This window comes from Phodopus roborovskii, unplaced genomic scaffold, assembly GCF_943737965.1.
Source record: "Phodopus roborovskii unplaced genomic scaffold, PHOROB, whole genome shotgun sequence".
NCBI lineage: Eukaryota > Metazoa > Chordata > Mammalia > Rodentia > Cricetidae > Phodopus > Phodopus roborovskii.
Genome location: NW_026126459.1, coordinates 15609422 through 15633219, shown reverse-complemented (window position 1 = coordinate 15633219; position 23798 = coordinate 15609422). Strand labels below are relative to the sequence as shown.

The 23798-nt window shown below is 39.2% G+C and overlaps 1 protein-coding gene across 1 annotated transcript in view; it reads right to left on the bottom strand.

Annotated features, from left to right (window-relative positions):
- Muc19 (mucin 19, oligomeric) overlaps positions 1-23798 on the bottom strand; it is a 206712-nt gene that overhangs the window by 107063 nt on the left and 75851 nt on the right. Inside the window, exons 56-76 of the mRNA XM_051189114.1 lie at positions 22555-22620; positions 22080-22166; positions 21771-21851; positions 19308-19394; positions 19012-19095; positions 17891-17977; positions 17409-17498; positions 17100-17180; positions 15650-15715; positions 15175-15261; positions 14866-14946; positions 12400-12486; positions 12095-12175; positions 10030-10116; positions 9681-9761; positions 7934-8020; positions 7484-7570; positions 5762-5827; positions 5321-5401; positions 3590-3691; positions 3377-3442 (exon numbers count right to left, since the gene is read on the bottom strand). Of these exons, the coding sequence (XP_051045071.1) occupies positions 3377-3442; positions 3590-3691; positions 5321-5401; positions 5762-5827; positions 7484-7570; positions 7934-8020; positions 9681-9761; positions 10030-10116; positions 12095-12175; positions 12400-12486; positions 14866-14946; positions 15175-15261; positions 15650-15715; positions 17100-17180; positions 17409-17498; positions 17891-17977; positions 19012-19095; positions 19308-19394; positions 21771-21851; positions 22080-22166; positions 22555-22620 (1722 nt within the window). The remainder of the gene's footprint in view (positions 1-3376; positions 3443-3589; positions 3692-5320; positions 5402-5761; positions 5828-7483; positions 7571-7933; positions 8021-9680; positions 9762-10029; positions 10117-12094; positions 12176-12399; positions 12487-14865; positions 14947-15174; positions 15262-15649; positions 15716-17099; positions 17181-17408; positions 17499-17890; positions 17978-19011; positions 19096-19307; positions 19395-21770; positions 21852-22079; positions 22167-22554; positions 22621-23798) is intronic.

Genomic DNA, 23798 nt, shown 5'->3' with positions numbered 1-23798 from the left:
AAACATGGGTGCCAGAGACCAGTCTGCCACCTCAGGGGAACTTCTTGGAGTTCTTGAGCAGACTAGACCAACCTATCCACGTGGGACGACCCTGAGTCCCTGTATGCCTGACCTCTGACCCCCACCACCCGTCCTCTGTTGGAGCTCTGTGTTCCTGTCAGAGTCCCATGTATTCCCTGGAGACCATCCTGAGTCCCTGCCCACTGGGTCTTTGACCACCATCACTGGCCTCTGCTGAAGGTGAGTCTGGGACCAGTTTGAATTGAATCACCTCCACACCCTTTCTGGGAACTCCTTGGATTGGACCCGATTCTTGCTCCCCTCTGTCTCCTGTCCCAGAGAGAGCACTCCTATTGCTCTGATATATAACTTCTCTGCCCCTGCCCAGAGCCTGCCCTCCCACCCCACCCAGTGCCCTACCTAGCCCACTGCCCAACTGCTCTGGTGGAGCAAAGGAACAGAGGGCAGATGCAACAATACACTTGGGAATTTCCTGGAGTTGCTCTGAATTCACTAGACAGCCTATATACAGGGGACCACCCTGAGTCACTGCCTGCCTGAGGACCACTCTGAATCCTTTCTGCCTGATCTTTGACCCCCATAGCTGGGCCCCTGACTGAGAAGAGACCTCCTAGAGAGCTTGGACCACCTAAAAGTATACACATGGAACTTCTGACTCACCATGGGAGTAGCATAAAGAGAGAGGGAGAGAAACAACTGGAAGAAGCTATGGGAAGAGAGCAATACATGAAACACCTAACAATAGAAAGACAAGCATGACACCATCAGAATCTTGGACTCTACACCAACTAGAACAGAACACCCCAAAGCAGATGAAGCAGAAGAGAATGATTTAGAAGTATCTTCATAAAAATGATAGAGGCATTCAAAGATGATGTGAGAAAATCCCTTAAAGAAATGGAAGAAAAAACAAACAAAAAATTGGAAGAAATAGAGGAAAAGACCATGCAAAAATGCAAGAAATGAACAAATCTCTTAAAGAAAGTAAGGAAAGCCAAGAATAAACAATCAAACAGGTGAAAGAAACAGTTCAAGACTTGAGAACTGAAATAGAGACAAGAAAGAAAACACAATCTGAGGGAATGCTGAAAATAGAAAAACTGGGCAAATGATTGGGAACTACAGATGCAAGTATAACCAACAGAATACAAGAGATGGAAGAGAAACTCTCAGGCGATAAAATAGAGGAAATAGATTCATTGACCAAAGAAAATCTTAAGTCCAACAAATCCTTAACACAAAACATCCAGGAAATGTTGGACACTGTGAAAAGGCCAAACCTAAGAATAATAGGCATAGAGGAAGGTAAAGAAGCCCAGCTCAAAGGTGCAGAAAACATAGTCAACAAAACCATTGAAGAAAACTTTCTCAATCCGAAGAAGGAAATACCCATGAAAGTACAAGAAGCATACTGAACAGCAAATAGACTGGACCAAAGAAAATAGACCCTTCAACACATAATAATCAAAACACCTAACATACATAATAAAGAAAGAATATTAAGAGCAGTGAAGGAAAAATATAACATATAAAGGCAGACCTATCAAAATTATACCTGACATCACCATGGAAACTCTCAAGGCCAGAATGTCCTGGATAGTGTTTTACAAGTACTAAGAGTCCACGGATTCCAGCCCAAGCTACTATATTCAGCAAAACTTTCAATCACTATAGACAGAGAAAACAAGATATTTAGTGACAAAGCCAGATTTTCACAATCCTTATCTACAAATCAAGCCCTAAAGAACGTTCTGGAAGAAAAACTCCAACCCAAGGAAGGTAACTACACTCACAAAGACATAGGCAATAGATAATCCCACTTCACCAGAAACAAAGGGTAAAGCAGTGCATATATATTCACAACACCACAATACCACAGCCAACAACAGTTCTAAAAAACAAACAAGCATTAACAATCAATGGTCCTTATTTTCCCTCAACATTAATGGTCTCAACTCACCTATAAAAAGACACAGGCTAACAGAATAGATATGAAGACAGAATTCATCCTTCTGATGCATACAAGAAACACATCTAAGCTTCAAAGACAGACATTACCTCAGGATAAATGGTTGGGAAAAGATCTTCCAATCAAACGGACCCAAGAAGTAAGCAGGTGTGGCTATCCTAATATCTAACAAGTTAGACTTCAAATCAAAATCAATCAGAAGAGATGAAGATGGTCATTTTGTATTCATCACAGGAGAAATCCATCAGAACAAAGTCTCAATCTGAACATCTATGTCCCAAATACAAAGGAAACCACATTCATAAAAGAAACACTACTAAAACTCAAAGCTCACATAAAACCTCACACATTCATAGTGGGAGATTCCAATACCCCACTCTCACAGCTAGACAGAACCACTGGTCAGAAACTTAACAAAGAATAAAAAGAACTAACAGAAGTTATGTCTCAGTGGGGTTTACCAGACATGTATAAAACTGGATTACTGGAGAAAACAACACACTTTGGTAACTAGAATGAAGAAAAGCTGGCAGGTTTTAGGATCTTCAGGGTCCTTCTACCACTGCTATAAATAGTTATACATACTCCATTAAACCAAAGACAGCAACTGCCCTCTGGCTCTCCTAAGCTCTTCATTCTAATTTGGATTGAGTCAGTTTGAACAAGTGAGCACACTATTAGCAGGGCGGTGAGAGTCATGGCTAAACCATCACCCCAGAAAATCAAATCACACCAGAACTCCTGGCTCCAGGTCTTGCTTCTCCTGGAGTGCTGACACTTGCTGCTACAGAGGCTGAAGCAGCAGATGCCCTGGTTGAGACTGAAATTGATCAGTGGGGAAAGGTCAGCCAAAGATAATATGAAGTGAGATATTTTCTTAAAGTGCTAAGATACCTTCTTCATTAAAAATTGGTAAGAATAGGACCTGAAACATCACTAGGGAATGATAGCCTTGACCACCTTAAATTCGCTATTTCTGACTACAACCATTACAATATTCTTCTGTTCAAAATAAGCATTGTGGTGGATGACATAATATTTAGAATCTTATGATCTTGCCTTTCTTCATTCCCACAATATCATTCACACCATGCCTCCCTGCTTTCCTTCCTCCTTTCTTCTTATATCCTCTATTAATATAAAAATCTATCATTTCTGAAGAGTGAGGAGATAATCATCCCCTTTCCTTTCTCTATATCCCATTCATTATCACATACAGTATTATAAATATGTTAAACATTTTTGCTTTCTCTCTTGTAACTAGAACATCTGAAAGCAAATGGAAACCTAGAGACAAATCCCAGGAAACCAGACCACTGATACAATTATGAACAGCAAGTTCACCAATCCCCTGCCCCCCTTTCCCTCTGCTGAGCCCCTCAGTACCTGTTCCACTGGGTGTGCTTTTCTCGGCAGCTCCAGTGGTGGCTGCATCCGTCCCTCCTCTTGTTCCTATGGAAAGAAGAATGGAGTTCAACAGCTAGAGATGTCTACAAAGTCCTTTAAGATATCCTAGGCCATTCAAATTTACAATTGTCATCTTTGTGGGTCTCCTTGGAAACCCAAGTGCTGACCCAGCCCCTAAAGTCGCCATCTGACCTGATGGTGTGACAGAGCTGGTGGCTGCAGTGCCTGGTATTGTTCCAGGTGAGTCTTCCTGGCCTGCTCCGGAGCTGGTTCCTACAGATGCTCCTGTTGAACCTGGCAAACAAGAGCAGTGATTGTAATGTGTTGCTGCTTTGAAAGGGATTCTGGAAAATGCAATCAAACATCATGGCCTGCCTTTCCACCATGTTCACAACAGCCTTGATGTTTTCCTGATTGAACATATCCATGACACCCCAGGGCATGTCTGGAATCACCTGAGGTTCCTAGAGTAGTAGCTTCAGAGCCTTGTGACCTGGATGAGCTGGCTTCTCCTTCAGTCCGAATTGGCATAGTGGGACCATTTGTACCTACTAATGAGAAAATAGCAATTGAACCCTAGACACAAATAAAATATTCATTTTGTTCAGATCCTATATAACTGCATTTATTGCTTCTTGATATAATTAGATATGTTTCAAGGCCATAAACCTGGTTACTGAACTGGGAAAGAACACATTCACAAATCAAACTCAAGCATGTAGATCTAGATCTAGCTACACTTCTTAAACACATGAGCCAAGGACCAATAACAGAAATTCAAACCAAGATTTATGTTTTAAAATTGTGGCCAGTGTCAATAGAAAAGAAAAAAAGAAAATTAATAAAATCCCAAGCTTTTTCAACAGAGAAATACTACCCTACTGTGTCAGTTGGATGTTTCCCTAAGAGAATGGGCTCAGCTCTCAGCTCTGTCTTAACACCTCACTCTTGTAAGAAGCACCTGTGATGCTCTCAGCCAGGAACCCACTTTCACATCTCCCCCTCATCACCACTGACAGTGCCTGATAATCAAAGGGCACAAGTGATTGAGTTTTTCATAAGACACCAATAACCTGATTCAGACTTTAGGAAATGTAGGTTCATGGGTATTACTTTAAAATTATAATCAGTTAGAGGACACTGGATTACTTAGATTCTTAAACTTTGTTCCTTTGTTTGATAATTTGAGCAAGAATGGCCCCCAACATTTAGAACTATTTTGGAAAGATTGGGAAGTATGGCTTTGTTGGGGCAACTGTGTGACTCTGGCTGGGCTGTGAGGTAGCTAAAGGCCATGCCAGTCCAAGTTTAGTTTTCCCTCCATTCTGCCTACAGATCAGGATGTTAGCCTTCAATTTTATTACAACACCATGTATGCATACCTCCTTTCATGGTTCATGCTAAGAGGATCAGTGAGTAACCCCCTAACACTGTACACCAGCCCACAATTAAATGTTTTCTTTTGTAATTTGCCTTGGCCATGGTGTTTCATCACAGCTATAGCAACCCTAAGACCATAAGTGTGAATTCTATTTTAACAACAAATTATTTTATTAGTGAGCATTATTCTGCAAAGTATCTACATCATCCTTACATCAGAACTTCATAGACTCAATTCCCAAGGACAAGCGCATATTATAATATCTTTTATTATTTAGTGATGGGATGCTGTGAGCTTTCATGCACAGATTCATAATGGGAGAATCTTCATAATATGACTTCTAATGATTCTTGAATCTTACACATTTACTAATATCTCTGCTCACAGGAATATCTTCACCCAGCTATTAATGTTGATTAACTTCCAAGATAAGAGTGTAAGGTTAACAGGGAATGTCTGAGGTGTCAAGTAAGTACATCAATAGTTCATTATACTATTTTTTCATATTTCCAATTGACTTAGTACGTCATTGAGAGACTTACCTTCTCTGAATCCTGTGCCATTGCCATTTTCTTTCCCTTTGTCTGTTGCTGTGGTGACACCTGATGATTCTAGATTTGTCTCTGATAAGTTGCAAAATAAAAATAATTATTTTCCTAAATATCTGTACGGGCATTTCAACAGTCAAGGAAGTAGAAGCAGAAAATGTAATATGATACAGTAAAGCAACGGTGAAAGATTAAAAAGCAGTACAATTCAAATATAAAAGCTAATAAGGCCTGGTATTGTATTAGGGGTGGTGGTGTTCAGCACTCAGAATCAGCAAATACTTTTGGTTTCTTTCTCATCTATGGAGCAACTAGCCTCACACAGGAAACCACATGGCAAATGTCCAGGAAAGCTTTTGTCATTGACGGAATTTGGACACTAAGCTCTCTGGTCCCCTCCTTGCTTATCTATCACCGTGCCCTATCCCTCAGTACCTGTTCTTCCAGATGTGCTTTCTGCAGTGGCTCCAGTCACTGCTGTGCCTGTTCCCCCACTTGTGCCTGTGCATAAACAGTAAAGGAAGCAATCACTGAGTCATTCCTTCATGACATTCGTTCCTTCAAGTTGTCCTTGTTTACCTTCCCTTACCCTCATTTTCCCAATCTGAGTCTTGGACACAGTTGATCTAGGTCCCATCTCAACCCTATATTAGGAGCTCTGTTGTGCTTTTGGGGGCATCACAGTGAGAGGTTCCCTGGCCTAATGCTCCTGCTGTCTTCACATCATGGCCCTGCTTTGTTCACACAACTGGTCCTGCTGTGCTCACTCTCACGGCTTTGCTACTCTCTTACTGTGGTCTTGCTGTGCGCTAATTCATGGTTCTTATTTGCTCTGCTCACACTCCTGGTCCTGCTATGCTCACACTCATTGCCCCTCTGCACTCATACTCATGGCTTTGCTATGCTCTTACACAAGGTTCTTCTCTGCTCACACTCATTGTCCTGTTCTGCTCACAAGCATGATCCTGAGGTTCTCACCAACTCTCCATTTGCCCCCAACAAACTAGACAGTAGGGGTTACAATATATGCTCATTCTCTTGTGGGGATAGTACAAAATGTGGGCACAATGGCAACCTGGACAGATAAGAACTCACACAGCCTCAGAGCAGTAGAACCAGCTGCTGCCAGTAAGTCTGAAGAGGACAGGCTCTGATACTGTCAGTACCAGCAATGAGATTTTTGTTCTCATTATTTTTTTATCTCATGGTAAATAATCCTCATAGCACATATCAGAGTGGTGTTAATGTTGACAGACTTGTAAAGGACCTATTTCAAATGAAATCAGACCTTGTAAGGATTGTAAGGACTACCACTGAGTTGTAAATAGTGCTAATATCCAATTAGCATACCTCTTTCAATACTTTGTCTACCTATAGCTCTACTTAGACTAAAATTACTGCTGAGTTGAAACATGAGACTTCTGCTTAAAGAAGTAGCCTTTGAAAGAAAGAGTTTGACTCATATTGTTCTATTACTTGCTTTGAAGGTTGTGATAGATCTAATTGTGTTGAAAGTTTCTAGTGTTATACTTGGCAATGAATAAACCAGGCTTTAAAATAAGCATATATGGGTTCAGAGTAATGAATCACTTGTCCCCAGCACCCATTTTATATGGCTTGCAACCACTGGTAACTCCAGCTTTTGGATATCCTGTGCCTTGCATTGGCTTCCTAGGGCATAATTATGTACATGCTTACCCCCTACATACATACATACATACACAGACACACACAAATACCAAATAAATATTTAAATAAGGGAGAATTATTATGACTATGCATTAGTGGGACCTTATAAGTCCAGTGTGGTACACATTTAAAGTAGCTTCTGGGAAGCTACACTAAATATATTTTCACTGTATTGTGTGATCATCACAGAATGCTGATAACAGAGCCAAAACATCTGGGGAGGATTGTGAAGCCAGTTCCACAGCTGGAGTCAGGATGGGAAAACATGAATGTTGAGACTCATATGATTCTAGATATTCTTAGTTATATGATTAGACTTGCATGATGAAAAGTGAGAATACACACTCTTGTACAACATCCCATTCCATGAATTATATTAACACGCATGAAACAAATCTCCATACTCTTATCTGAGGCATCTCAGATGGATGAGATGCTGAGGCATCTGCCAAGGCTAAAGAGACTTACCTGAACCTGGGGCTCCAGTACTTGCAGGTTGAGTGTTGCTGCTCCCTGCAACTATAGAGGTTGTTCCAGATGATGCCCCTGTGGTAGCTAATAGATACCATTGTTAAAAAGATGAATGAGAAAATTTAAAGGAAGATATTCTGAATAATAAGGATTATGATTCTTTTTTGCTCTTATGAAATTCAATGACAAATACTTTCTCGAGGGAAAGCAATGAATTTGACAACCCACTGATACCTAATAGGATATCAAATAATTGGGATATTGAGGCTTATATGAATTGAAGCACCAGATATATGAGTGGTTTTAAAGATAAAATGGTAAGACACATTCTGGTATCCCTTGCTCTGCCATGAATCTCACTCATTCAGGTGATGTTTCTATACAATCACCTGAGACAGTGTGGTATGGATGAGCTGCTGAGAAATCTCCAAATCAAAAATATCTTACCTGAACCCGGGGCTGCAGTACTTGCAGGAAGAGTGGAGCTGCTCCCTTCTGCTCCCGAGGAGGTTGTTGTAGTTGCACCAGGTGTGACTGTTTTTTACATGGATGAAAAAGTTGAAAAACAAGATTGAAAGGGTTTATTTTTTTTTTAAATATTTTATTTATTTATTATTTGTACAGTGTTCTACCTGCATTGCCTGCATGCCAGAAGGGGGCACCAGATCTCATTATAGATGGTTGGGAGCCACCATGTGGTTGCTGGGAATTGAACTCAGGACCTCTAGAAGAGCAGCCAGGGCTCTTAACTTCTGAACCATCTCTCTAGCCCATGGGTTTATTTTTTTTAAGAGTAAGAATTGAAATGTGCATTCTTTTTGTCTACCCAAACAAAAGTGACCACGTTTTCAAGTTCAAAGACAATAATTGTGGAGTACTTGTGGACATGATCAAATTCCTCAGTTAGAAATGGTGCACAATTTAGAAGAGACTTAAAACCCTGTGGTGATCTTTGCCCACCTGCCTGCTGTCCACCATACTTAGGTTCCCATATCCCAAAACTGTTAATTTTAGTAAAAAGCATGAGATACATGAGATCATGTCATGTTCTTATTTTTTAGAAACTATGAAGTGCCAAAACTAATATTAGACCCCAAGCAAATACTTAGCTTTGTACATCCCATCTTCTGAAAACTTTGTGTGGGACTGCTTATTGTTTGGCACTTAATTCTGAGATATTTTCAAGCATATTCAAAGAGAGGAAAATTTATAAGGGGTTTATTTTGCTCATATTTTGAAGTAAATTCCTCATGATACTGCAGCAATAGAAGTAGGAGTGGTGGAGAGGGAACTGTGGAACTATGAGGAACCTGCTCACACTGTGTTCACACTGAGGAAGCAGAGTGATGAATACTGGTCCTCTCATGCTGCTGCCCTTTGCCTTTCACAGTCAGTCTAGCATGGAAACTCAGTGGTGTCCTGGACCCATACACTGACATTTCACTCTGTTAATATCGTCACAGATATGCCCAGAACTGTGTTCCATCTGGTGGAGCAGACATTCCATTAGAGATGCTCAATGTCATGAGTATAAAGTGGCCATATCCCAGACTGCTGTCTGATGTGAAACATCTCTAGTTATACATATATTATTCCTATTGTTACTTCATACTTTGTAAATTTTATATGAAATGAGATAACATTACTGGGTTTATTTTATTTTGCATGGAAATATGATTATGACCTCTTGAATATTCATCCATTTTAATTTAGTAATAAGATGCTTATTCAAACAAAGTAGGTCTTTAATATAGATTTCTGTTTTGATCTTCCATATAAGGAAAAACATTTAATAAACCATTCACAATTATTCTAGGAGATGTTAACTTAGATTCAGGATAGTAAGCTTTTGCCCTTATGACTTGGTGTCCTTAAGTTCCTAGAAGGAATCAGGGTCAGCATTGCCCCAAGGTAAACATGAGCAACCTAATTACTGAAAAGTTAACAGTAACAACATCTTATGCAGTCATCTCTGAATTATCTTCCTTTAACTGTACATGGAATCACTGCATTTCTTTATGAATTAAGGTGATATAACCAACACACCACTTCATATCTGTGAACTCACAGGTTTGACCATCCTCTCAATATCAAATTCCCATATATATATATATATATATATATATATATATATATATATATATATATTCAGCCATTGACATCTGACACCCCTAGCCTCCTCCATTTTACTTACCTGGTTTGCTGCTGGTAGAGGCTAGGGAAAGACTAGAGCCTTGAGAGATGGTAGTGTGGCCTGAGGATATCACTGTTCTCTCTAAGACAGGACAATAAATCAAGCACATGGAGATTCATATGATTACACACACACACACACACACACACACACACACACACACATACACACGCACACACACACGAATATATATGAAAAGACCATCTTGCACCACATCCAGTGCCATGAAGTTTACCTCACCATTTCTATTGCTATGAATCTTACTCACACATTCAAATCAAATGTTCAGACCCTCCCCTGAGGCAGCATGGGAGTGGATGAGACATCTGTCAAGGCTAAAAACACTTACCTGTACCTGGGGCTCTAGTATTTGTAGGTTGAGGGGGACTGCTACCTGCTACTCCAGATGTTGTTCCAGATGATGTTCCTGTTGTGCCTAATAGATATCATGGTGGAAAACATGAATGAGAAAATTTAAAGAGATATATTGTTAAGAATAAGTATTAAGATCTTTTTTCTTCTTATGAAATGAAAGTATCTACCCTTATGAAATTTAATGACAAATACTTTCTCAAGGGAAAGCAATGAATTTGACATCCCACTGGTATCTAATAGGAAAGCAAATAATTAGTGTATTGAATCTCATATAAATTGAAACACCAGATATATAAATAACTTTAAATATATTATAGTAAGACACATTCTGGCATCTCTTGCTCTGTCATGAATCTCACTCATTCAGCTGATGTTTCTATACAATCAGCTGAGGCAGTGTGGGTATGGATAAGATGCTGAGACATCTTCAAACCAAAGATAGCTTACAGAACCTGGGGATACAGTTCTTGCAGGAAGAGTGGAGCTGTTCCCCACCCCCCAGGATATTGTTGTAGAAACACCAGATGTGACTGTTTTTCAACATGGTTAAAAAAGTTGAGCAAGAATATTGAAAGGGAGTTTTGTCTTAAGAATAAGAATGGAAATGTTCCTTTTTTTCATCTACCCAAATAAGAGTGGCCACTTTTTCCAATTCAAAGACAACAATTTTGGAGATAATCAAATTCCTTAGTGAGAAATGGTAGCAATTTAGGAGTGACTTAAGACCCTGTAATGATCTTTGCCCACCTGACTGCTCTCCACCATACTCAGGTTCCCATATATCAAGCCTGTTAATTTTAATAAACAGGATGAGAAACATGAGATCATGTCATGCCACTATTTTTTAGAAAATATGAAGTGCCAAAAATAATACTAGACCCAAATCAAATATTTGGCTTTATACATCCCATCTTCTGAAAACTTGGTATGGGACTGCGTATTGTTTGACACACAATTCTAAACATATCTTAGAGCATATTCACAGAGAGGAAAAATTATAAGGGGTTTATTTTGAGCATATTTGTAAGTAAACTCCTCACCAGAGGGAAGCTATAGAAGTGGAAGTGGTGGAGAGGGAACTATGGGACACTGAGGAACTTGTTCACACTGTGTTCACACTGAGGAAGCAGAGTGATGAATACTGATGCCTTCATGTTTCTGCCCTTTCCATTTCATAGTGGATCTGGCAGGGAAACTCACTGGTGTCCTATACCTATACACTGACCTTTCACTCTGTTAATAACCTCACAGATATTCCCAGAATTGTGTTCCATCTGGTGGTCCAGGCATTTCTTTAAAAATGCTCAACATTATGACTATGAAGTGGCCATAGCCAACACTGCTGTTCAATGTGAAATTTATATATATATATATGTATGTATGTGTATATATATATATGTATGTATGTGTATATATATATATATATATATATATGAAATTTCTATTGTTACTTCATAGTTTCATAGTTTGTAAACTTCATATGAAATGGTAAAACCTTACTGGGTTTATTTCATTCAGCATGTAAATATGATTGTGACCTTCTGCATAGTCATCTATTTTAATTTTGTACTAAGATGCTTACTCAAAAAACTACATCTTTAAAAAATATTTCCAAATTTATCATCCATATTAGAAACATATTTAATAACCCACGTAAAGAAAACATTCACATTTATTTTAGGAGATGTTAACTTAGGATCAGGATAGTAAGATTTTGCCCTTATGACTCAGTGTCCTTAAGTTCCTAGAAGGAATCAGGGTCAGCATTGCCCCAAGGTACACATTAGAAACCTAATTACTGAATAAGATAACAATAGTAACATCATCTTATGCAGTCATTTCTGAATTTTCTTTCTTTAAATATACAAGGAATCACTGCATTCCTTTATGAATAAAAGGTGATATAACCAGCATATCATTTGATATCTGAGGAAACAGAGCTTTGACCATCCTTGTAATCACAAATTCCCATATATATAAATAGAGATAAACACAACCAATGACACCTGATATCTCATAGCCTCCTCCACTATATTTACCTGGTTTGCTGCTGGTAGAAGCTGGGGAAAGACTAGAGCCTTGAGAGATGGTAGTGTGGCCTGAGGATGTCACTGTGCTCCCTAGGACAGGAAATAATGCTCATTAGAGACTCATATGATTTTACATACACTTACATATATGAATGTATATGAAAAGACACAGTCTTGCACCATATCCAGTGACATGAAATTTACTTAACCACTTCCATTGCATGAATCTTACACATACAAGTCAAATGTTCACACCCTCCCCCTGAGGCTGCATGGGAGTGGATGAGACATTTGCCAAGGCTAAAGAGACTTACCTGAACCTGGGGCTACAGTATTTGCAAGTTGAGGGGTGCTGCTCCCTGCTACTCCAGATGTTGTTCCAGATGATGATCCTGTTGTGCCTAATAGATATCATGGTGCAAAATATGAATGGTGCAAATATGGTGCAAAACATTTAAAGGGAGATATTGTTAAGAATAAGTATTAACATTCTTTTTTCCTCTTATCAAATGAAAGTATTTACCCTTGTGAAATTTAATGTCAAATACTGTCTCAAGCCAAAGCAATGAATTTGAAAACACCCTGATATGAATGTTGAGACCTATATGAATCCAGAAACCCCAGATATATGAATGGACTTGAATAATAAAACATGAGGAGACACATTCTGGCATTGCTTGCGCTGCCATTAATTCACTCACACAAACACATTCAGCTGATATTTCTAAACCATCACCTAAGGCAGCATGGGTATGGATGAGCTGCTGAGACATCTCCAAAGCAAAGTAGTCTTATGTTGGGGCCCATAAAGATGGGACCACTTCAACTGGCCTCAATGTCAGAGAGTTCAAAACCATCTTTTATAAGTAAAAAGACCAAAAGGTCTAAGGATTGGCTACTAGAGGATGTTTCTGCTTTGGTAGCAGATGTCTTATCTAAATAACAACAGACTTGGGCTTGGGTGTGTTTACTCTTGACCCTGAAGGCCAGATAATAGGTGTAAGTACCAAATGCCTGGAGAATTTAGAGAAGTCTGTTTGCTTCTTATACATGATACTAGAAGTCTTCTGCAATGCCCCTCCCCCTTAGACTTAGAATGTTGTATTATAAACTAGAGGCGGTTCGGTATTCACTGGATGGGACTGCTGACTCTATCCTTTGTCTTTGTCTTTCTCTTGAGATATACACTTTCTCAATCCACAATCCCCATCTCAGGTACGAACCAGGAGCAAATTGGCTATCACTGACTGAGGCCCCACAAAGACAGCTTCCCACAATTTTACCTGAACTAGGAGATCCAGTACTTGCATGAAGAGTGGATCTCCTCCCTGTCCCTCCTGAGGTGGTTGCAGTAGATACACCAGGTGTGCCTGATTTTCATCATGGTTAAAAAACATGAGAGAGAAGATTAAAAGGCAGTTTTTTTCTTAAGGATTGAAATGGTCTTTCTTTTCCTCTAACCAAATCAAACTGTCCACTCTTATGTTATGAAGATAAGGCAAATTCCTCACAGATAAATGTCAGCCATTTTACAAGTGACTTAAGACCCTGTGGGGGATCATTGTCCACCTGACTGACCCAATATACTTTTAGGCTCTCACATCTCAAGACATTAAATTGTACTAAAAATCATGAAGATGCATGAGATCATGGCATGTCCCCAATTTTAGGAACTTGGCATGGCTAAAATAATACTAGACCCAAAACACATACTTGGCAATGTACATATTATGTTCTGTAAATTTGATGTGGGTCTTTTATTGTTTAGAATATAATTCTGTGCCTATCTTGGATGATATTAATGGAGGGGGGAATAAAAGGGATTTATTTTGCTCACAATTGGAGATAAATTCCTCACAACAGGGAAATTATAGATGTGGTTGTGGTTGTGGTGTAGAGGGAAGTGTGGGACTGTGAGCAAACTGACCACACTGTGTTCACACTGAGGAAGCAGAGTGATGAATACTGGTCCTCCCATGCTTCTGCCCTTTCCCTTTCACAGTCAGTCAAGCCGGGAAACCCATTGGTTGTCCTGTAACTATACAATGACATTCACTCTGTTCACATCCTCACAGATATGCCCAGAAATGTGCTCCATTTGATGGTCCAGTAACTCAAAGTTAAAATCATGAAGCAGCCATAGTATACACTGCCTTCTGAGGTCAACTTTCTTCATTTATTTTTGTATTTTTCCTATTGTTGCTTCATTTTATGCAAATTTCAGATGATATGGAGAAACAATTCCTACTTTTATTTGATTCCTCATGGAAATAAGATTGTTTACCTCCTTGATATGCATCTAATTTAATGTGGTAATAAGATGCCTATTCAAACAACTAGGGTTTTAAAATATACTTCTAACTTGGTCCTCAATACAAGGAAACATATTTAATAACCTGCATAAAGAAGAAATCCATAATTGTTCAAAGAGATGTTAACTTAGATTCAAGATAGTAAGCTTTTACCCTAATGACTCAGTGTCATTCATATCCAAGGAAGGAATCAGGGTCAGCATTGCCCCAAAGTACACATAAGTGAACTAATTACTGAATAAAAGAGAAACATCAGCTAATGCAGTCCACTCTGATGTTTCTTTTGTAAATATACAAGGATTCCATGCATTCCTTTATGAATAAAAGAAGATTTAACCTGCCCATCATTTCATAACTGACTACCCACAACCTTGTAACATCCTGTAATTCCCAAATTCCATATGTATACACAGAGATGGACACAGTCATTGATACCTGACACCGCTTAGCCTTCTCCATTTTACTTACCTGTTTTGCTGGTGGTAGATGCTGGGGAAAGACTGGAGGCTTGAGACATGGTAGTGTGGCCCGAGGATGTCACTGTGCTCCCTAGGAGAGGAAATCATGCTCATTACAGACTCTTATCATTCCACACACCCTTATTTATATGAATGGACCTGAGAAGACACAGTCTTGCACCGCATCCAGTGCCTTGAAGTTTACCTCACCACTTCCATTGCCATGAATCTTACTCACACATACAAGTCAAATGTTCAGACCCTCCCCTGAGGCAGCATGGGAGTGGATGGGACATCTGCCAGGGCTAAAGAGACTTACCTGAACTTGGGGCTCCAGTACTTGCAGGTTGAGGGGTGCTGCTCCGTGCTATTCCAGATGGTGTTCCAGATGATGCTCCTGTTGTGCCTAATAGATATCATGGTTAAAAAGATGAATGAGAAAATTTAAATTCAGATAACCTGAAGAACATGGAGTAAGATTCTTTTTTTCTGTTATGAAATGAAAGTATATACCCTTGTGAAATTTAATGACAAATACTTTCTTAAGGAAATACAATGAATTTGACAACCCACTGATATCTAATAGGAAATCAAGTAATTTTGGTGTTGAGGCTTATATAAATTGAAACACCAGATATATAAGTGGACTTTAAATATAAAATGGTAAGACACATTATGTCATCACCTGCTCTGCCATGAATTTCACTCATTCATGTGATATTTTTATACTATCAGCTGAGGCAGTATGGGTATGGATGAGCTGCTGAGACATCTCCAAACCAAAGATAGCTTACCTGAACCCGGGGCTGCAGTACTTGCAGGAAGAGTGGAGCTGCTCCCTTCCTCTCCAGACCGGATTGCTGTAGATGCACCAGGTGTGACTGATTCCCATCAAGGTTAAACAGTGAGAAAGAAGATTGGAAGGGAGGTTTTTCTTAATAGTAAGAATTGAAATATTCATTGTTTTCGTGTACCCAAATAGAAGTGTTCACTCTTTCTGGTTAAAAGACAATAATTATAGAGATAATCAAATTCCTTAGTGAGAAATGTTGGCAATTTAGGAGTGACTGCTGTGATCTTTGCCACCTTATTCTTCTCTACCAACCTTAGGTTCCCATATCCGAAGACTGTTCATTTTAGTAAACAGGATGAGATACATGAGATAATGCCATGTCCCTATTTTTTAGAAACTATGAAGTGCCAAAAATAACATTAGACCCCAAGCAAATACTTAGCATTGTACATCCCCCCTTCTGAAAACTTTGTGTGGGACTGCTTATTGTTTGGCACTTAATTCTGATAATATTTTCAAGCATATTCCAAGAGAGGAAAATTTATAAGGGGGTTATTTTGCTGATATTTTTAAGTAAATTCCTCATGATACTGCAGCAAAAGAAGTGGGAGTGGTGGAGAGGGAACTGTGGAACTATGAGGAACCTGCTCACATTGTGTTCACACTGAGGAAGCAGAGTGATGAATACTGGTCCTCTCGTGCTGCTGCCCTTTGCCTTTCACAGTCAGTCTAGCATGAAAACTCAGTGGTGTCCTGGACCCATACACTGACATTTCAATCTGTTAATATCCTCACAGGTATGCCCAGAACTGTGTTCCATCTCATGGTCCAGGCACACACACACACATACACACACACAATTCCTATTGTTACTTCATACTTTGTAAATTTCATATGGTATGGGGAACCCTTACTGTGTTTGTTTGATACTGCGTGGGTATTTGATTGTCTACCTCCTTCATATTCATCTATTTAAAGTTATTACTAAGATGGTCATTCACACAATCTAGGTATTTAAAATATATTTGTAACTTGGTCCTCCACATAAGGAAACACATTTAATAACCCGCATAAAGAATATATTCACTGTTTTTCTATTACGTGTTAACTTAGATTCAAGATAGTAAGCTTTTGCCCTAATGACTCAGTGTCATTCATATCCAAGGAAGGAATCAGGGTCAGCATTGCCCCAAAGACACATAAGCGAACTAATTACTGAATAAGAAAAGAGAAACATCAGCTAATGCAGTCCACTCTGATGTTTCTTTCGTAAATATACAAGGATTCCATGCATTCCTTTATGAATAAAAGAAAACTAACCTGCCCATTATTTCATAACTGATGACCCACAGCCTTGTAACATCCTGTAATCCCCAAATTCCCATATGTTAGACAGAGATGGTCACAGCCATTGATACCTGACACCGCTTAGCCTTCTCCATTTTACTTACCTGTTTTGCTGGTGGTAGATGCTGGGGAAAGACTAGAGGCTTGAGACATGGTGGTGTGGCCTGAGGATGTCACTGTGTTCCCTAGGAGAGGAAATTATATTCATGGGAGACTAGTATCATTCCACACACCCTTATTTAAATGAATGGACCTGAGAAGACCCAGTCTTGCACCGCATCCAGTGCCATGAAGTTTACCTCACCACTTCCATTTCCATGAATCTTACTCACACATACAAGTCAAATGTTCAGACCCTCCCCTGAGGCAGCATGGGAGTGGATGGGACATCTGCCAAGGCTAAAGAGACTTACCTGAACCTGGGGCTCCAGTACTTGAAGGTTGAGGGGTGGTGCTGCTCCCTGATACTCCTAATGTTGTTCCAGATGATGCTCCTGTTGTGACTAATAGATACCATGGTTAAAAACATGAGGGAGAAAATTTAAAGGGAGATATTGTTAAGAATTAAGATTAAGGTCCTTTTTTCTACTCATGAAAAGTAAGAATTTACCATGGCTTGTAAAATGCAATGACAACCACTCAGTCAAGGGAAAACAATGAAGCTGACTACCCACTGATAGCTAATTGGAAAGCAAATGAGTTGGGTGTTGAGGCTGATATGAATTGAAACACCAGATATATGAGTGGACATTAAAGATAAAATGGTAGGACACATTTTGTCATCTCTTGCTTTGTCATGAATCTCACACATTCAGGTGATATTTCTATACAATCAGCTGAGGCAGTGTGGGTATGGATGAGCTGCTGAGGCATCTCTAAATCAAAGATAGCTTACCTGTACCCGGGGCTGCAGTACTTGCAGGAAGAGTGGAGCTGCTCCCTTTCCCTCCTGAGGGGGTTGTTGTAGATTCACCAGGTGTGACTGTTTTTTAGCAAGGTTAATAAAGTTGAGAAGAAGATTGAAAGGGAGTAAGGGCATTTTTTTTTTCTTTTTTGATTTTCCAAGCGATCTCCTCACAACAGGGAAGCCATAGAAGTGGGAGTGGTGGAGAGGGAACTGTGGAACTATGAGGGACCTGTTCACACTGTGTTCACACCAAGGAAGCAGAGCGATGAATACTGGTCCTCTCATGACGCTGCCCTTTGACTTTCACACTCAGGCTAGTTGGAAACTCAATGGTATCCAGACCTATACACTGACCTTTCACTCTGTTAATATTTTCACAGAAATGCCCACAACTTATAAACCAGGCATTGATTTAAAGATGCTCAATGTCATGTCCTTGAAATGGCCACTGCCCACATTGCTGTATGATGTAAAATTTCTCCCTCTCTCATGCTTTCTCTCTCTCTCTCATATATACATATATATATATATGTATGTATGTATGTATGTATGTATTTATGTATATATACATATATATATCCGATTGCATGGAAATATGATTGTCTACTTTTTTTCATGATCATCTATTTTAATTTTGTACTTAGATGCTAATTCAAACAATCTAGGTCTTTAAAAGATATTTTTGACTTGGTGTTACATATAAGTAAACATATTTAATAGCATGCATAAAGGAGACATTCACAATTATTCTAGAAGATGTTAACTAAGATTCAGGATAGTAACATTTTGCCCTAATGACTCAGTGCCCTTAAGTTCCTAGAAGGAATCAGGGTCAGTGTTGCACCAATGTACAATTTAGTATCCTAATTACTGAATAAGATAAGAGTAACATGAGCTTACTCTGTCCTCTCTGATGTTTCTTTCCTAAATATACAAGGAATCCATGCATTTCTTTATGAATAAAAGGTGATATAACCAGAAAATCATTTAATATCTTAGGACCCACAGCCATATAATACCATTAAAATCCCAAATTCCCCAAAAATATATTTGGAGATAGACTCAACCTTTGACACTTGACACTTCAGAGACTCTTCCATTTTACTTACCTGGTCTGCTGGTGGTCAAAGCTGGGGACAGACTAGAGGCTGGAGAGATGGTAGTGTGGACTGAGGATGTTACTACTGTGTTCTCTAGAAGATGAAATAATGCTCATTAGAGACTCATATGATTCCACACACCCTTATATATATGAATGGACCCTAGAAGACACATCCAGTGCCATGAAGTTTACCTAACCACTTCCATTGCTATGAATCTTACACATACAAATCAAATGTTCACACCCTCCCCCTGAGGCAGCATGGGAGTGGATGAGACATCTGCCAAGGCTAAAGAGACTTACCTGAACCTGGGGCTCCAGTACTTGCAGGTTGAGGGGTGCTGCTCCCTGCTACTCCAGATGTTGTTCCAGATGATGATCCTGTTGTGCCTAATAGATATCATGGTGCAAAATATGAATGGTGCAAATATGGTGCAAAACATTTAAAGGGAGATATTGTTAAGAATAAGTATTAACATTCTTTTTTCCTCTTATCAAATGAAAGTATTTACCCTTGTGAAATTTAATGTCAAATACTGTCTCAAGCCAAAGCAATGAATTTGAAAACACCCTGATATGAATGTTGAGACCTATATGAATCCAGAAACCCCAGATATATGAATGGACTTGAATAATAAAACATGGGGAGACACATTCTGGCATTGCTTGCTCTGCCATTAATTCACTCACACAAACACATTCAGCTGATATTTCTAAACCATCACCTAAGGCAGCATGGGTATGGATGAGCTGCTGAGAGATCTCCAAAGCAAAGTAGACTTATGTTGGGGCCCATAAAGATGGGACCACTTCAACTGGCCTCAATGTCAGAGAGTTCAAAACTGACTTTTATAAGTAAAAAGACCAAAAGGTCTAAGGATTGGCTACTAGAGGATGTTTCTGCTTTGGTAGCAGATGTCTTATCTAAATAACAACAGACTTGGGCTTGGGTGTTTTTACTCTTGACCCTGAAGGCCAGATAATAGGTGTAAGTACCAAATGCCTGGAGAATTTAGAGAAGTCTGTTTGCTTCTTATACATGATACTAGAAGTCTTCTGCAATGCCCCTCCCCCTTAGACTTAGAATGTTGTATTATAAACTAGAGGTGGTTCAGTATTCACTGGATGGGACTGCTGACTCTATCCTTTGTCTTTTTCTTTCTCAATCCACAATCCCCATCTCAGGTACGAACCAGGAGCAAATTGGCTATCACTGACTGAGGCCCCAAAAAGACAGCTTCCCACAATTTTACCTGAACCAGGAGATCCAGTACTTGCATGAAGAGTGGATCTGCTCCCTGTCCCTCCTAAGGTGGTTGCAGTAGATACACCAGGTGTGCCTGATTTTCATCATGGTTAAAAAACATGAGAGAGAAGATTAAAAGGCAGTTTTTTTCTTAAGGATTGAAAGGGTCTTTCTTTTCCTCTAACCAAATCAAACTGTCCACTCTTACGTTATGAAGATAAGGCAAATTCCTCACAGATAAATGTCAGCCATTTTACAAGTGACTTAAGACCCTGTGGGGGATTTTTGTCCACCTGACTGACCCAACATACTTTTAGGCTCTCACATCTCAAGACATTAAATTGTACTAAAAAGCATGAAGATGCATGAGATCATGGCATGTCCCCAATTTTAGGAACTTGGCATGGCTAAAATAATACTAGACCCAAAACACATACTGGGCAATGTACATATTATGTTCTGCAAATTTGATGTGGGTCTTTTATTGTTTAGAATATAATTCGTTGCCTATCTTGGATGATATTAATGGAGGGGGGGAATAAAAGGGATTTATTTTGCTCACAATTGGAGATAAATTCCTCACAACAGGGAAATTATAGTTGTGGTTGTGGAGTGGTATAGAGGGAAGTGTGGGACTGTGAGGAAACTGATCACACTGTGTTCACACTGAGGAAGCAGAGTGATGAATACTGGTCCTCCCATGCTTCTGCCCTTTCCCTTTCAAAGTCAGTCTAGCAGGGAAACACACTGGTTGTCCTGTACCTATACACTGACATTCACTCTGTTCACATCCTCACAGATATGCCCAGAAATGTGTTTCATTCGATGGTCCAGTCAGTCTTTTCTAAGACACTCAAAGTTAAAATCATGAAGCAGCCATAGTATACACTGCCTTCTGAGGTCAACTTTCTTCATTTATTTTTGTATTTTTCCTATTGTTGCTTCATTTTATGCAAATTTCAGATGATATGGAGAAACTATTCCTAGTTTTATTTGATTCCTCATGGAAATAAGATTGTTTACCTCCTTGATATGTATCTAATTTAATGTGGTAATAAGATGCCTATTCAAACAACTAGGGTTTTAAAATATACTTCAGACTTGGTCCTCAATACAAGGAAACATATTTAATAACCTGCATAAAGAAGAAATCCATAATTGTTCAAAGAGATGTTAACTTAGATTCAAGATAGTAAACTTTTAACCTAATGACTCAGTGTCATTCATATCCAAGGAAGGTATCAGGGTCAGCATTAACCCAAAGTACACATAAGTGAACTAATTACTGAATAAAAGAGAAACATCAGCTAATGCAGTCCACTCTGATGTTTCTTTTGTAAATATACAAGGATTCCATGCATTCCTTTATAAATAAAAGAAGATTTAACCTGCCCATCATTTCATAACTGACTACCCACAACCTTGTAACATCCTGTAATTCCCAAATTACCATATGTATAGAAAGAGATGGACACAGTCATTGATACCTGACACCGCTTAGCCTTCTCCATTTTACTTACCTGTTTTGCTGGTGGTAGATGCTGGGGAAAGACTGGAGGCTTGAGACATGGTAGTGTGGCCTGAGGATGTCACTGTGCTCCCTAGGAGAGGAAATCATGCTCATTACAGACTCTTATCGTTCCACACACCCTTATTTATATGAATGGACCTGAGAAGACACAGTCTTGCACCGCATCCAGTGCCATGAAGTTTACCTCACCACTTCCATTGCCATGAATCTTACTCACACATACAAGTCAAATGTTCAGACCCTCCCCTGAGGCAGCATGGGAGTGGATGGGACATCTGCCAGGGCTAAAGAGACTTACCTGAACCTGGGGCTCCAGTACTTGCAGGTTGAGGGGTGCTGCTCCGTGTGATTCCAGATGTTGTTCTAGATGATGCTCCTGTTGTGCCTAATGGATATCATGGTTAAAAAGATGAATGAGAAAATTTAAAGTCAGATAATCTGAAGAACATGGAGTAAGATTCTTTTTTTCTGTTATGAAATGAAAGTATATACCCTTGTGAAATTTAATGACAAATACTTTCTTAAGGAAATACAATGAATTTGACAACCCACTGATATCTAATAGGAAATCATGTAATTTTGGTGTTGAGGCTTATATAAATTGAAACACCAGATATATAAATGGACTTTAAAGATAAAATGATAAGACACATTATGTCATCACCTGCTCTGCCATGAATTTCACTCATTCATGAGATATTTTTATACTATCAGCTGAGGCAGTATGGGTATGGATGAGCTGCTGAGACATCTCCAAACCAAAGATAGCTTACCTGAACCCTGGGCTGCAGTATTTGCAGGAAGAGTGGAGCTGCTCCCTTCCTCTCCAGACCGGATTGCTGTAGATGCACCAGGTGTGACTGATTCCCATCAAGGTTAAACAGTGAGAAAGAAGATTGGAAGGGAGGTTTTTCTTAATAGTAAGAATTGAAATGTTCATTGTTTTTGTCTACCCAAATAGAAGTGTCCACTCTTTCAGGTTAAAAGACAATAATTATAGAGATAATCAAATTCCTTAGTGAGAAATGTTGGCAATTTAGGAGTGACTTAAAACCTGCTGTGATCTTTGCCCACCTTATTCTTCTCTACCAACCTTAGGTTCCCATATCCCAAGACTGTTCATTTTAGTAAACAGGATGAGATACATGAGATCATGTTATGTCCCTATTTTTTAGAAACTATGAAGTGCCAAAAATAACATTAGACCCCAAGCAACTACTTAGCTTTGTACATCCCACCTTCTGAAAACTTTGTGTGGGACTGCTTATTGTTTGGCACATAATTCTGAGAATATTTTCAAACATATTCCAAGAGAGGAAAATGTATAAGGGGTTTATTTTGCTGATATATTTAAGCAAATTCCTCATGATACTGCACCAAAAGAAGTGGGAGTGGTAGAGAGGGAACTGTGAAACTTTGAGGAACCTGTTCACACTGTGTTCACACTGAGGACAGAGTGATGAATACTGGTCCTCTCGTGCTGCTGCCCTTTGCCTTTCACAGTCAGTGTAGCATGGGAACTCAGTGGTGTCCTGGACCCATACACTGACATTTCAATCTGTTAATATCGTCACAGGTATGCCCAGAATTGTGTTCCATCTGATGGTCCAGGCACACACACACATACACACACACAATTCCTATTGTTACTTCATACTTTGTAAATTTCATATGGTATGGGGAACCCTTACTGTGTTTGTTTGATACTGCGTGGGTATTTGATTGTCTACCTCCTTCATATTCATCTATTTAAAGTTATTACTAAGATGGCCATTCACACAATCTAAGTATTTAAAATATATTTGTAACTTGGTCCTCCACATAAGGAAACACATTTAGTAACCTGCATAAAGAATATATTCACTATTTTTCTATTACGTGTTAACTTAGATTCAAGATAGTAACCTTTTTCCCTAATGACTCAGTGTCATTCATATCCAAGGAAGGAATCAGGGTCAGCATTGCCCCAAAGACACATACGTGAACTAATTACTGAACAAGAAAAGAGAAATATCAG